General features: G+C 57.1%; 1 protein-coding gene across 1 annotated transcript; it reads right to left on the reverse strand.

Annotated features, from left to right (window-relative positions):
- Positions 1 to 2,414: 2,414 nt before the first annotated feature.
- Positions 2,415 to 5,751, reverse strand: EVX1 (even-skipped homeobox 1). Its single transcript, XM_054564134.1, has 3 exons — positions 5,325 to 5,751; positions 3,576 to 3,820; positions 2,415 to 2,963 (listed from the first exon to the last, which is right to left on the reverse strand). Exons 1-3 carry the CDS (start codon positions 5,749 to 5,751, stop codon positions 2,415 to 2,417), a joined length of 1,221 nt encoding a protein of 406 aa, XP_054420109.1.
- Between the last annotated feature and the right edge of the window lie 10,068 nt (positions 5,752 to 15,819).

Here is a 15,819-nt window from a genome sequence, read left to right on the forward strand (position 1 = left end):
TACGGCAACCCGCAGCCCATTTACCTGTCGCAAGCAATCTCGGCCCGATGCGAGGTAACCGAGAAATTTGCCGGGATTTGGCACGGGAAGGTTCCCAGCTGCAGGGAGAGCTATGCAGGGATGGGGGGCCGGGGCGGACGGGTGGCAGGGAGGAGGCAGGAAACCTCAGCACAGGTTGTGCTTGGGAGGGCAGGCATCACTGTGCAGAAGGGTTTGCTCTGGAGCTCAAAGAAGTATGGAGGCCAATTGAGAAATCCACACCTGCTCAGAATATACCCACAGGTAACCCCTGGAGTCCATGCACTCCGGACTCCCGGCCTGCTGAGCACATCCGTCTCTCCCCTGCTTGAGCAGGATCTTAGAAGCAGCCACAGTGGCTCTCCTATGGGGACGGAGGATGGGAGTAAGGTGTCTGCCGAGCGTTGTCTGTCCCCTTGCACTGACAAGCCCAGAAATCCACCCTTGTAGATGGCTTTCAGTTCAAAAATGCTTCAGATCCTTCCATCCCAACCAGGGAGTCCTCCTCCCCCATTTCCCTGAACCCTGATTTTCAGACCCAGCTTGACCAGCAAACCCAGCTCTCTGCAGGGCTCAAGCTCCATGCCTCTGCCTCATTTGTTTCTACTTGGGTTGGGGTAGAATCCACGAAAGCTACAGTCCAGAGTCACCTTTCCTTAAAGGGTTGGAGCAAGTGGAGAAGAAAGCATTGCAGGGTGAGCCCCAAGTGGGGTCAGTGCTCTGCCAGCTTAGCCCTGGAAGGCTCCCTGCATGCACAGAACTAAGGAAACATGCACCTCAGGGCAGCTTGGAGCCTGTCTTCTCCACTTCTGTGCGATACCCATTTGGAGCCTGCCAGTGCCCAGGAAAGATTTGGGAGGCTCCCTTTCTGTGGGTCCATCTTTTGGTTCCTTCTCCGCTGAACTAGCAATTCAAAGAGTCAACCTACTGCCTGCTGCCAAAAAATTAAAATGCTAAAGTGAGAATCATGTCCAGCTTTTATTGCAATATGGTCAACAAATTGTAACAGCAAATTCTTTGGGCTTCAAAGGAAAACCAAAGCAAATTCATTACCTACAGGAAGAACCACTCCCTCCCCAGCCAGGGTGGAGCTTGCTTTGGGGGTTACAGGTTCTCCTATCCCTCAAATACTGTCTGCAAGAACATGTGTGGGAGTGAGAGTTAGGGAGTGGCTCCCAAACAAACCCTGGTGGAGGGGGAAGACAAGGTCCCCCGAAGGGGCAGGAGGCTCCCACAAGTATCTAAAAGCCTGGCTCCAGTGGCAGCTTGGGAGGAAAATGAGGAAGAATGATGTAAAATGCCAAATGCAAATGGAAGGGCCAGAAAGCTCCTGGTGAAGGCAACGGCTGGAAATAGCCCCTAATTTGCCTCCAGATACTGAAGGAGGGAGATGAGGTCCTGCTCCCTAAGCTCTTCCCTGGGCGCCTTGTTAACAGCTCAGCTCTGGCCTCTGTGGCTGGCTGCATAGTGATCATTATTATACATTCAACATTCAAAAATCCTTCTCACACCCATCACTTACTAATCAGGGAGTGTGTTAGGCCCAAGGAGAAGAGGCTTGGTAGAAGCCGACCAGGGACCCTGGGGGGAGGGGGGTCTGTAGCCTCCCTGCCAACATTAAACAAAAAGTGCAGGTAGGGTAGTGGCAGGGTGGGGGGTTGGAGATGAAGTTGCAATTTGAGGAAGAAGAAGCAGCTAGGAGAGAGGAAAGAGATCAGCTACTGGTAGATGGCGGAACCAGAAGATGTGGCGGGAGTGAGGCTCCAGGTAGGCAAGAGAGCCCCCAGGTTCCATGGGAGGGCCAGGGTTCTCCGTGGTAGTAAATCATCTTTCTCAATCTCTCCCCTAGATGGCTGGTGCATTGCCATCCACGAGCCCCTTGCCATGCCTTGGAAAAACTGGCAAAGATTAATCTCTACCCGCTCTGCATACACAGCATTTTGTTTAGAGAGACAGCAATTTCCCTTTCCAGTGCTTGGGCTTGGCCTGGCGGGGCGGGGCGGGGCGAAGGTGGGGGGGGGTATCGCGGTGAGGAAAGGGTGTGAAGTGGGGGGCTGAGGGGCTGGATATTGGTTGCTTTTGCTGCTAAGTTTGTTTAGCTTTGGAGCCATGGCCTCAACCTGGGAAAGGGGGCCGTGGGTCCAGTGAAGAATAGCAAAGAGGGGTCGTCCCAGAGGAATGTCCCTCAGCTTCCGCCTCCCCGTCCCCAATCCTGCTGCCCAAACGCGCCAGCCAAGGCCGTTTCCCGGGCGTCCCCATCCTCGAGGCCGAGTCCCGCTGGTCCTTTGCGGCCCCCTTCTTTCCCCTCGGTGCCCTGGGGGCGGGGAGGGGCGCTGGCTGAGTCCCGGGGGGGGGCCCCACGGGCGTCCTGGAGCCGGCAGCCCGCGGGCGGCCCCTTATCTGGTGAGGGGCACCTCCTCTCTCTGATCCAGCGCGACGGAGGAGGCCTTGCTGAGCACAGAGGGTGCAAAGGTGAGGAAGGAGTCCGAGCGAGAGGTGGAGGCACAGGTGAAGTCCGAGGCGGCGGCGGCGGCGGCGGCGCGCGGCGCCAGCCCGTTGGCCGGGCCGCTGTGGCAGGCGAGGCAGGAGCAGGGGCCGCCCGCAGAGGCGCCAAGTCCGTGCGCGGGGCCCGGGTAGAGAGGCGGGTGGCGGAAGGCGCACAGCAGTTCGGGCCGCGGGTAGGGCTGGGACAGCACGCGGAAGGTGTCGAGCGGGCGCAGCGGGCCGCTGAAGGGCGAGGCGGCGGCCGAGGCGGCGGACGCGGCTCCCAGGCCCACGGGCGAGTAGTAGGGCAGGGGCAGGTGCGACGGGAAGGGGTAGGGCAGGCCGCCGGCGGCCGCCGCGTGGCTCATCATGTACGTGTAGAAGGCGGGGTCGGCCGGGTGCGGCCAGGTCATGGCCAGCCGCTGCCGCTTGTCCTTCATGCGCCGGTTCTGAAACCACACCTGCAGGGGAGAGAGGCGCAGCTGGGGACCCGCGTTCGGCCCAGCGCGCGGAGGCCGGAAGTCCTGCCCCACTGCTGGGGACGGTGCCCGCGGCTCGCGGCTCGCGCAAGAGCCACGGAGAGAGCCTCTGGGCAGGGGCTGATCCCACCGCCACCACCTGGGGCTGGAATCCCTCTAGGAAAGGTGGAGAGAGTGACTCCAGTCCTTCGTGTCTGCCCTTCGTCCCTTCTGCCCCCGCAGCCAGGCCTCCCTGGGCTGCCAGAACAACGCGTCAGGGCGCCAGTAGCCGGGAACACGGGTCTGAGGCAGCAAGCGACGCTCCCCCAGAAACACATCCCCTTTCAGCCGCTCTCCCTTGGGATGCCTCCTTGTCGCCCGCACAGGCACCCGATCCGTGCTGCTTATTGGGCTAGGAAAGGGACAGAGTCAACGTCATGGAGGGTATCTCTGCCATACCTGGCGCCAGCACCAGGCCCGGACACCCCAGCTGCCACGTGGGCAGGAAGACTGCAGACCCGATTCCTGGCTCTGGCACAATTTAGGAACTGGGCAGTGGTATTTCCTTCCTCCTGAGTGGGCGCACCCCCTCTCCCCGGTCCCTGGGGCACATACCTTGATGGTGGTTTCCGGCAGGTTTAGGGCGGCAGCCAGCTCACATCTCCTCGGCCTGGATACGTAGTTCTCCCTGTAGAATTCTTTCTCCAGCCGTGCAATCTGCTCCCGGGTGAAGGCGGTGCGGTATCGGCGCATCTGGTCACTGGCACTGCAGGCCAGGGTGCCCTGAGAACCACCACCGTTGCTCTTGGGGGCCTCGCTGCCACTGTTGGGACTGCTGGCCAGCGCCTCGGAGCCTGGCCCTGCACAGGGAGCCCAGAGCACACACACGCGAACACACAACACAACAGACACAAAAACGCTGCTGATGGGGGCTGTAGGCCAGAGAGGAAAGAGACACCCCCGCCCCTCTCAGTAGGCTCAATCACTGCTTCTGCTGGGATGCTGAAGACTCCAAAAACCCAGGGAGGAAGGACAGGGGCTCACCATTCAGATGAGCACATAGCAGCCATTAGGGATGGCGTGGCAGCTGTTTGGGAGGCCAGTGTGCCCTGCTGGGTACGGGAGCCCCACCTGCCCTGGGGCTCTTGTGAGATGCAGCCTCCCTGAGCTTCCTGCCCACTCTTGCCGGGAATGGGCAAGGCTGTGAATATTTGGCAGGCAAGTGAATTGACGTGCACCATTGTGCTGGAGTATTGTGAACTCTGTGTCTCAGTGCATTGTAGGATGCTAGGCACGAACTGTTTTTCTTGCTTTTGTGTGGAGGCATGTGCTCCAGGGGTGGCAGAGGAGCGCGTGCATGAGTGAGTGCCCTATTACCTTAGAATATCTGAGTAGAGTTGTTCTAAGAGCGTGCTACGGTTAGGGAGTCAGGGTCGACGTGATAGTTTGTGCATGTGAATGCTCAACAGGGAGTTGGCTGCCAGGGGCAAGGCATGGTTTTTCTTCCTTAGTAGGCACTTCCCACCCTCCCCATCAGCTTTGTGGAGGAGTGTCTGCTGGTGGGGTCTCTAGCTTTCCACCCTCTCAGGGAGACTCCCTTCCTGGCCATTAACCACCACCCCACACTAGCCCCTGGTCAGGGAGGGGATATCCAGTTCAGGCAGTGACAGCCTCCCCCCTTCTTTGGGCCTAGCCCAGGGAAGGGTGGGGCTCCCGCCCCCTGCAGCTCCTTTTCCTTTGGGTGGAGAAGTGGGACTAGGAAGGAAAGGGGAAAGGGGGAGGGCCAGAGCCTTGCCTTTTCAAATGCAACCGGAGACCAAAGGCAATTAGATCATTGGGACCATTTCCGACCTGGCGCCACCGAGCCCGGGAAGTGACAAGGTAATTTGGACCTCTGACCGACGTGCAAACTGGTCGAAGGGCCTCAGCACCCAGGCGGCCCGGGTCAGCGGTGATTTTACGGTTTTTTTATGGACTCCCCACTTCCGCGCCTGGATGCGCCTTACACCCCGCCAGCCACAAACTGCCGGAACCCGCGTTTGATCTCACCCACGCCCGGGGAAGGTATCTTCCAGACGCAGTTGAAGCAGTAACCACAAAACTCTAGGGGGATAGGGTGCACTTTGATTCCCCCTCAAACCCAGGGCTTTCGTCTCCCTCCTCCCCCCAAAGCAGAGCTGTCACCCTCAGTCCCGTCAATGCCAGAGCTCAGAAGGAGCCCCGCACCAGGGCGCAGATAGCAAGGGAGAGTTGCTCAAGTGGGTCCCCCCGGCCACCCTGAGGGAAAGGAGTGTCTTCCTCCCGTCCGAACTGAAGTGGAAGGTGGGCGCGGTGGGAGGCCCGGGAAGGGGGCGCGGTGGCTACCTTTGCTGTGCTGGTACTCGGCGTTCCCCGTGGCGCAGTCCGGGGTGCAGCTCACCTCGATTTCTTCATAGAAATCCGACTCAGTGTCCGAGCTGCTGGGTTGCCCCTGGCCCGAGAGGCTGTCGGCCGCGGCGGCCGGAGGTCCGGGGCCGAGCACGGCTGCCCCGGCTGCACGCGGCTCGGTGCCCGGCCCCGCAGCGCTTCCTGCTAGTCCGTCGACCGGCTCCTCCTCCAGACCTCCCGCGCCGCGCTCCCTGGCAGCCGGAGGGCCGGCCCGCGGGCTCAGGCAGCCGCGGGGCACCATCTTCTCTGGCGGCTCCGACAGCGGGCTGCCCACGGCTTCCGACAGATTAGAGACCCTCTTGCCTACCAGAGTGCCAAGCTGTCCCCCATCCAAAAACATAACCATGTCCTTTCGGCTCTCCATCCCGGGCTCTCAGTAGGAAGGAGGGGGAAAAGCCCCAAGTGAGTTCCTAGCCCCCGGCTCCCTGGGTCCCCAGAGGTCCGACAGATCTCAGCTGCGGGAGGGAGAAAGGGAAACCAGGCGAGTGGATAGGCGCAGAGCGGCCGGAGCGCGGTGTCGACGGTGACGGCAGCGGTGGCGGTGGGGAGCTGGGGTCACCTTGTGATGCGAGCGCTCCTCTGTGCCGCACCGCCTCTGGGAGGAAGCCCCATTGCCCTCTTCTTTCTAAGCTGTCATCCTCCTGCTGCAATCGTCATTACAGTACCGCTGGTGACGCCACTCGGCGAGCTCAAGTGGATAAATAGAAACGTCTGCCACAGCGAAGATGAAAGGAGACCCGCAGCTAATGGCTCGGCAGTGATGCGCCAGGTGTGGGCCTCGTTCGAATGGGGAGGAGAGTGTGAAAACAGAGAGACACACACACTGAGAGAGGGAGACACCCAGGCAGAGGGGATGCAAATGGAATTCCGCAGAAAGAAAACAGAGCTTAGCGCGCACGGCGAGTTCCGCAGTGGCCGCGGGACTCGGTAATTGAATGTGATTTTGATTTTTTTTTTTTTATTGTTGTTTTGGCTTTGGTTTTCTTAACTTGGTGCCTGATCTGACACTGGGAAGAGACTCCATAACTGCATTTTAGGAGTGTGAAGGCCGAGTCACAAGACTGGCTTCTCCCAGCATTACAACCGCCTGCCCCTGGCGAGCTAACCTCAAACGGGCTCCAGAGTCTTTTTACAAGCTATCCAAAAACATGCCCCCCCCCCCCCGGCGCAAGTTGTCTGGGGAGCTTGGGCCTGGGGTATGCTTTCCCCTTTACTCCTCCTTCCATCTCCTTCCCCCAGCTATCTCCCTCTTCCTGGAAACCAAAAGAGAACTTCGCTATTTTTCTTCCCCACAGGACAAGAGATAAATGTCTTAATTTTTTCTTTGAAGACCTGCCTTGGCTGCTGACTGAAAACATTCACTGATTTTCTTTTATTCCCCCCCTTCTAGGTGGCCTTAAGCTGACCGCACCCCGGCTTGACCTTCAGGTGTGTTCATAGAAGAAATCGTTTCCATTTGTTTGGGTCTTGCCTGCACTTCAGGTATGTACGGTGGGGAGAGGTTTGGAGAGTGGCCCTTTCTTCTTTTCTTGCCCATATTCAGAGTGAATGAATCCCCCCCAAAATGTGGTTTTTGAGCGAGGAGGCACCCACGAATTTGGCTCCTGCAGCAGCAGCGCCAGAGGCCCCACACCGGGAGAAGGCACTGTTCTTCCAGAGGTTCGGGGCAGGGGTTCAGGGTGCCTGAGCCACAGCATTGGGGTTCGCTGGGGTTCACCACACAGGGTTCTCCCCGGGGCCTTTGATCCTGGGAAGGACATCACCAAAAATGCCCAGACAGAGCAAGTGACTGGGGCTCTCGGGAATCTTTGAGGACAGAAGGAGGACCTCCGTGGCAGCGCTGGGAAGGGGGAGGCATTTGCTGTACTCGATGTCTTTGGGAGCAGCAGCCCACAGGTCCCCTCTCGGGTCTTCTTCCAGGGAGGGCAAACAGAAGCCATTAGGAAACTGACCCCTGGCCAGCTCTGCGCAAGCGGGCAGGGCCAGGATGGTGGGCTGGGTCTCTCCCTACTTTGCTGGGGGTGGGAGGCAGGCCCCTTCTCTGCACTGCTGCCCCTTCGCCTCTCCTTTCTCCACCCGCTCAGACCTGTAGCTTTGAACCACCAAAGACTGCCACTGTACCCCCCTCCTTCTCCAATGTCCCAAAACAAAGCCCGATTTCTGAGATTCTAAAGGGAAGTCCTTATATCACGATCTTTTCATCTTTCTAGCCCCTACTTTGCTCTCCTTCTCTTCCTTTTTCTTTTTTCCTACTCTTTTTCCTCTCCCCCTGCCTCAGTGTTCCTGTCTGTGGGCTGATGGAGGAGGCAGAGGAGGCAAGGGGTTCAAGGAGAGGACAGTTCCCTTCTCCCTGCTGCTTCCGTCTTATCTCCCTTATTCAATGAGACCCTCATTGACCTGGGGAAGGGATTCAGACCACAAGGTCCACATAGACATCTCCACTCCTGGGACTCCCAAAGCCACCATCTGCTGAGCATTGCTAACCCCCAAACCCTGGGGATATTTAAAAGGTGAGCGGAGCGGCTGGGAGTGGAGGGGATCAAATCCCAGAGCCTTTTGCTGTGGTGCAGAGTTCTCTGAGGATTTTGTCACACCCTGCTCTTCCCAGCCAGCAGCCAGAGCCTGGGGGACCATCTGGCTCCTCTCTGTCCTTCCCGTGAAAGTCGAGCCCCCAGCATCTGTGTGAGAACGGCCTAGGTGACTCACCCCGGGTCGTGCCCTCCCAAGCCTGGGCCTGGGGTGCACCCACCCTCTCCTTCCTCAGGAGTCCTCCTCCTTCCCAAAGAGCCCCCCTCCTCCCCGCTGGGCGCACCTCCGTGGAGCCTGGTCCTCTGAGGACTCCCGGCTCCCCTGCCCCGCCCCCCGTTTTGCATTCAATTGGGAGTGCTCTGCGTTTGATCCTCTCCTCTGGGTTTTCCCTGCTACATGAAAGCGAGGTAGGATTGAGAGATCAAGAGGTGCCACTGGCATTTTCTTCCAGGGTCCTCCCGGGGAGGAAGGAGGCTCTGGGCAGGACACAGCCTCTCCAGGAGGTCGGCTGCCTCCTCTGGGCTTCGGATCTGAAGCTCCAGGGAGGACCCCGCCCCAGCCCCACTCCCACCCCACTCCTCTCCCGAGTCCTGCCTCCACCCCTTCAAAGCAGCCTCAATTTCTCCGTTCGCTAGGGGCCTAGTGCATCTCCGGGCACAGGAGGGGGAAAAAAATTTAACCAAATGTCACTTCCAAAAGCATCCTTTCGTCAACATCAGATGAAGAGCGGTCGGGTTTTTAACACCAGAAGGAAGAAAACAGGAGGGGGTTGGATGAGAACACTTTCTGGGTTTTTTTGTTTTTGTTTTTGTTTTTTTGGAGGGTATTTTAATAGCGTAGTCATCACTGTGTCTTGAAGGTTCTTCCCAATACGGCTGGAGAAGGAAGGTAAATTCGTAGCGGGAATGTCGCCAACAGCTGTCAGGTCTGGGTGACCCCGTAAATCGGAGAGGGGGTGATAGAGCAGCCTAAGTAGGGTCCGGCCCAGCCCCCACCCCTTCTCACCTCCCTTGGCCTGCTGTCCCCTCCCCGCTGGGTGACAGGCTTAGGTCCGGGCGGCTCTTCTGGGATTGAAATTCTCCGGACTTCAAAAGCTCGCGGCTCCGCTTCCTCCCGGGCTGGGCCGGGCCGGGCCGGGGGAGGCGGGCGGGGATCCACGGGAGGCGACGCCGAGATAAGACGTGCGCGATGTGTTAACTGGAATCGGAAGCCAGGTCTGGGCCACCAGAAGCGCTGATCCTGCGGAGCGGCTTCGCCTCCCAAGAAAACCCGCCTCGGGAGAGCGGCGGCGGGGGGTGGGGAGTGCCTCAGTGGCCGGCAGACCCCTCGGGCTCGGCGGTCTACGGCCTGAGCACCTGCTCCGGCCAGACGCGGGGCCTCCCAGAGGCGATCGCGTCCCGGCTGAAAGGGAGGGGCGAAGAGATCCCGCACAGGGCACGAGGTTCCCAGAGCCGGTTTGGTTGCTTCGGAGCCAGCAAAATTTTGATCAGGAAACGATTGGTTTTGCTCTCCACTTTCGTAAAACCTAAGAACAAAGGGAGCTTCCCTTCAAACAATAACGGTCGCCCGGTTCCTGTGTATCTTGATTTTGGGCCTTCGGTCATCTTTCCAGGCGTGGCGCAGGCGGTTGGCTGTACACGTTCTCCAGCAGCTAGGTGGCCGAGGCAGGGACGGGGAGGGGGGCGCTCCTGGAGGTCGGTCCTGTCTGGTCCCTGGCCTCTGTCGACGTCCACCTGGGAGCCCAGAGCTCAGAGGAACGCGGATGTGGACCCTCCAGAGGCCCTGCTCCCCCAGGCAGGAGATCACCGCTGGATCACTTCCCTCACCCCCTTGACCGCCCTGCAGAGGCAGTTGTTGGCTGCGTGAGGCTTTGGTGGAGAACACAGAACAGTTTCTCCTTCAGGCAGACAGAACCCGTGGCTTCTGGAACTCCGGTTTGGACAAGTGCTCCCTTGTCTCTGCACCTCCTGGAGCGCAGGGCCAGGCTTCTGGGACAGGAAACTGGATGCTTTCCGGACCCGCTGCCTCCTCCTCCTCAAGTCCTTGGAGCCGCCAGCCCTGAAGCTTCCCCAACCTGGGCTGTGCACTAAGGCCTGGCCAGCGCCAGCCCATGCCCTTGCATCCATCAGCTGCCTATCCGAGAGCTGGAGGACCCAGGGCAAGACTGGAACCCCAGCCCCTCCCCATGCTTGAGGCTTGCCCCTGCCTCCAGTCAACAACTGGAAGGGCCCCTGTTCCGGTCAACGAGCAATTCCCCAACACCCAAGCCCCCAAGACCCTTCCCCACACCGCCCCCCCCCCAGGCAGAGATGATAGAGGTTTCTTCCTTCACCATTACTGCCCTGAAACTTGCTTTTATTACAAAGTGCATTGACGCCCATTTCTCGTTGAATTTACATAACACTCCTTTAAAAGGCCTTCACAAGTGGAGCGCCCTTTCTCCCACAATGATAGGGTGACCAGTGGTCTTGACTCAAATGGCCAGGTCCCTGCTGAGTGTCGGGCCCTGGACCAGCGTTTCTTCCTAGGCCCTGTCCGTCCCTGGCCTGAGGGATGCCTCAACACCCAACAGCGACTTAACCCTCAGCCCTGTCTGGGATCGAGGTTGGCCCGGGGCCTCTCAGAATGGATACTTACTTAGCTGCCCTCAGAAGAGAAAGCTCAGGGCCTACACATGTGGACTATCTGCACCCTGCCCCACCTCTGATTTCCCAGGACAGCAAAGAGAAACTCCATCTGAAAGCCTGGGAAACCCACATAAGAGCAGTCACTGTTCTAAGCATTTCACCTGTTCTAGCTCTTTCCATCCACACAATAGGCCTGAGGAAGATACTAAGAATCATCCTTACTTTGCAGCTGAGTAATCTGAAGCCCAGAGAGGAGGCTCACATATCAATGACAGTGTCAGGACTTAAACCCCATCCCTGCAGCTTCAATTGGAACTCTTAGAAAATACCAGGCATTGCACTGTGAGCCTTTCCTTCTCAAAAGTCCTCTTGTGGTTTTTATCAAAACCTGTCCTCCTCCTCCTCCTCCTCCTCATTCCCTGATGGATTCATAGGGGTCGGGAGGAGGGTGTGTGGCAGTGGGCAATGGGGGTGCAGGCGACTAACCTCTGGTCACTTGCTTTGGGCATAAGTGAGAGTAAAGAAAAAAAAGGGGGGCCCAAAAAGCATTTGGAAACTCCTCGGAGAAGACCCCAGGCCTCGCCCTCTTTTAAAACAGAGCTCAGAAGCTGGGTGCGGATTGCGGGGAGACCTGCAGGGAGGCTGGGGCCCCCTCAGAGATGCGGGGGAAGGGGGGACTAACTGCTCTGCCCAAGCAGGTGGCAAGCATCTTTAGGGCCTGAGTCCCAAAATATCAGAAATGTCACTGGAGCAGCTGATTCTGGGGACCCTAAGAGACAAAGTCTAGATGCCCTTGGACCATCGCTATCCACTGAGGCCCTAAGCCTGGGAAGGGACAAAACTCCCCAGGGTAACCCATCCATTTTTAACCTTTTGAGAGTCATGGCCCTTTTGCATAACTGGCAGACGTCAATGTACTGAGGTTAGCCTTCAGTTCCCCAGAGTCTCCTAACCCTTCCAGCCCCCTAGGGCCACCAGGCCCCAGGCACAGTTGGCGGATCCCTTCGATAGGGGGCGTGGCTTTACCAAGGTATTTCCCCTTACAAGGGGCAGCTGCTTCTCCAGGACTGATTGCCCAGGGGACAAAACCTAAGGGCCTGGCCAGGCCTCTCTGCGCTGAACCCCGGACTGAGCACATCCTCCTGGCTCTGCAAGTGCCAACGTCTAAAACCTAGGCCCTGGAGGTGCCTCTGGGGCAGAGAATCGCCAGTCTTGGGGATTTTCCTATAAAGCAGGGCTAACCTTCCCTTGGGATAAGGGGGATCTGAGAGCAGGAAACAGTTATCACGGAATCCTACACCAAGGGTTCCTTTTCTGCAAAGAGAGAGGGGCAAACGGCGAGTAGGTTTTCGGTTTTGTTTTTTATAGATTTCGTTTGAGCACACACCCTTCCCACGCGTCCAACTGCCCCAAGGCCAGAGGAACGGAGTAGCCTTACCCAGCGGAGCGCCCCCACTCGCAGCCTAGCTCTGGAAGAGGGAACCCGCCTCCTGCTACCCGCGTCAGGGTGGTCCATCCGGGTGGTCCCTATCTGGGTGGAGTCGTTACCGGGTGGGATCTCTCTTCTGCAACTTAACTAGCCCGCCCTAAATGTTCCCTCCTGGGTGCGGGTTTCCCTGTGCGTCTGTTTCTGCTTGTTCACTGACCCCGTGTCTGTCTTTCCCGGTCCCCGGGCCAAAGGGGAGGCCGAAGCCCCTTCCTCTCTCCCCACTCGGTCTTTCGGGGCCACGAGACGCGGTGGCGCCAGACTGCAAACCCAGGACTCAGCCTCCAGAGTGAGGGTTAGACGAACCGCCCCCAAGCGGGGAAGTCCAACCGGTTGGGCAGGCTCAGCCGCTCCCTCCGCGATACGGCAAAACCCGCGCGTAAGGAGTTCTGGGGGTTGATTTTTATCGAGCCCCTTCTCTTGTTGAACTCCGCAGAGCCCCGGTAGGGGACAGCCTCTCCCACTGTGCAGGGGAAGCCTGACTCTCAGAGAGGTTAAGGAACTTGCCCGGGGTCACACAGTTGGGAATGGGCCGACCTGGGATTTTAACCCAAATCGTCCAAAAGCCACATTGTCTCTCTGACGCAGGGCCGAGGACTACGTTCCCCAGCACCGCAGCAGGCAACCGCGGTGCCCTCGGCGTGACTGAACGACACGGACAGGGGCCACCTTTCTCTGCTTGGTTCGGCGGATGCTGCAGCCGGTGAGCGACGGGCAGGAGCCACGTCGGTCTGTCACTGTAAGTCTCAGAGGGACGGGGCGCAACGGGGAGGGTGGCTAAGAACAGGAAGGGCCAGAGGGCGCCGCGACGTGGAGGGACTGTGCGTTCCTGTCCCAGAAGCTTGACTTAAGTGAGTGAGGGCGCGCACGCGCCTGCAGCAAAGAGTTTCCGAGGATGGGGTACCGGCGACGAGGGGCTCGTTAATTGGGGGAGAGCAGGAGGGATGTCGGTCCAGGGGACAGGGTGTCACCAGCCGGAACTGGAGTGCGCACACAGACCTGGCCAGGACCTGGAATCTCAGTTCCTTCCTGCCCCACCCAGGGCCGAGCCCAATGCAGCCCGGAGCCCCCCGAGCTCCCCTTCCCGACCGGGGATCCTGCCGACCGCCCCGTCCTAGCCCGTGGCCCTATTTGCGCCCTCCTCCCCTCCCGCCTTTTGCCGCCGCGGTGACAAAGCGCAGCTCCCGAACTGCTGTCTTGGTGCGCCCCCCACTGCCGACCGCCAGAGGCGGAAATCGTGGTGAGTCCCAGCATCCGTGCTGGCTCCAATCCCGCCACTCGGCCAAGGCGGCAGCTCACTCCTGCCTCCCCCGAGGGCTGCGGATCTCCGATCGGTAGGGAGCCTCACCCGGTGTTAACCGCCCACCAACTAAACTGGACCCCGGGAGGGACGCGTGGCAGATCGCCCCCACCCCCACCCCCGCCACCAGCCTTAGCCTAAGCTTCCAGGGACAGGTAATTAACCGCGCACAGGTGAGGGGCTGGAGGAAACGAGCAACTCCTTTGGAGGGGGCGCGGAATCCCCTCAGCCCTACCGCGCACTTGTCGATGCTGGCTGTCCTACGGAGGGTCACATGGGTGGGGGTGCCTATAGATTTCCCTGGTCAACCAATCTGATCAGTCACACCCCCCACACACTTGCTGGCCCCATTTGTTGTGGAAACTCAGGCACTGGGGATCCCCTTGGACACCACTGTCTCTGCAGACCTCTAGCGGAGTTTTTCCTGAGCCTTAGTTAGTCCTGAAGCCCATTCATAAACAATGTACTCTTCTCAGACTCTCTTGGACAATATTTCTTGAAGTGCGGTCCCTGCATCACCTGCGAACTTGTTAGAATTGCAAATTCTCAGACTTACTGAATTAGAAACTCTTGAGGGGTGGCCCAGCAATGTTTTAACAAGCCCTCCCAGTGATTTTGGTACACATTCTGGTTTTAGAATTGCTACCATAGGGGTTCATTTCATTACCCTGGTTTCTACGTTCCCATGATTCTCCACAATGCCCAGAATGCCTTTTTAAAAATGTACCAAATTTTTTTTTTGGCACCTCTGCTACAGAAATTTATGCCCCTGTTACCCATGTTTACTCACTCCTCTTGTTTCCGCGTTATGGCGGCCATGTATCTCTCCATGCACTAACCTATTACTTAATGATGTCATATCTCATTTAGCTCCTCACTCGTCTTCTCACTCATCCACTAAGGACACGCCTCACTCGGTGACAGATTAAAAAATGCCCTGGAACTGAAGCAACTGGAGCAGAGTAGAAACTTGCCATACTCAGAGATTTCTCCCAGAAAAGGGAGTCAGGAGCCTTGGCATGTAATCGACTTGGTGGCTCTAGAGTGGAAAAGAGATCTTCCATGTCTGGGCTCCCCTCCCCTGCCAGAGGACAGAGAGAATGGAAAGTAGGGCCTGCGGACAAGGGAGTAGGAGGCATAGAAATGGGTTTTCTATGGGCTCCCCAAGGACTATGGGCAGGGACGCAAAGGGGTTCTGCCAATGCCTCCTGCTTGCAGACAGTGATTCGGGCATCTGCTGCAGCTGGTTAAAAAGCAAGCAGGTTTCACAGGAACCAGAAAGGCCTGAGCCATGTGTCTATACACATAGATGCTTTTTTTATTCAGTCAGATTTTTCTTTAACATACTCTGGGGTGCTATTTAAAATAAGTTACATTTACAGCTAATGTTATAAATTAGGCAGCATGGGGCCAAGGTGCCACTAAGAATATCCACGAATGATGACGACTATATCTTCTGTGAATGGGGACTGTTCTAAATGCTTTGCTCAGAGTATCACTAATCCTCAGAATTTCATGGGGGTGGGGGTAGAGAAACCAAGTCAAAGAAGGGTTAAAGGCTTACTCAACATCACACAGCCTGTTCGTGGCAGGGATGAGACTGGAATCCCAGCAGTGTGATGCCCAAGGCCGGGCTCCTGCTCACTGGACTCAGCCCCTGCCTGTGGAAGCTGTGATCGCACAGGACTGATTTCATTCCCAAAGGCAGCTAAACTAGTCAAAGCCTTGAGAATACTGCAACTTCATCAGGCATTTCTACTACCATTTTCAATAACAGTTAACAGTTGGATGGCCTTTTCTTATTCCGCTAACATTTTCACACTGTCCCATTTGATATCGTAATTCCTGTGTAATAGGAAGAGCAGCTATTAATATAATCCCCATTTTACAGATGAGAAAACTGAGGCCCAGAAAGGTTAAGTGCCTCTCCCCGAAATCATTCAGTGACTGATGTCAAGCAAAGCAAGGAATACTGTTATTCCTTTTGACATATTTGTCTCTGTTCATTATTATTTTTTCTTTCATTCTCACTTGAGACACATATCCATGCATCCTCATCTTAATCCGTGACATCTCTCTGTTACTTTAGGTTGCTGCAAAGGCTTCTCTGTTAAACGTTTTCTTTGCTTCTCCCAGGTCCCTAATGAGGTAGAAAAGGCCAGAGCTCTTCTTTCCAGTTTCCAGTTGAGGAAGCCAAAATTCGAGGAGTTCAGGGGACCTGACCAAGGTCGCAGAGCCACAGAAAGGATCAATGTCTCAGACTCTTCACAGGCGAGAGTATGAATTCTGTAGAGAATTCTACAGAATGAATGAATGATTAATTGCTGCACCATCCTTAAAGCCCAGCAATACTGACAGACACACAAAGGAAAAGCAGACAGTTGGGAAATACTACAGACAATTTCAAAGTGTACATAACATAATGTGCCGTTAATGCAACTTGTTTTTATTATAATGGACTTAAATTTGTTTCATAACTTCCATTATTGG

Source organism: Pteronotus mesoamericanus, unplaced genomic scaffold, assembly GCF_021234165.1.
Source record: "Pteronotus mesoamericanus isolate MK-2021 breed Mesoamerican mustached bat unplaced genomic scaffold, CSHL_Meso_final scaffold_85, whole genome shotgun sequence".
Classification (NCBI taxonomy): domain Eukaryota; kingdom Metazoa; phylum Chordata; class Mammalia; order Chiroptera; family Mormoopidae; genus Pteronotus; species Pteronotus mesoamericanus.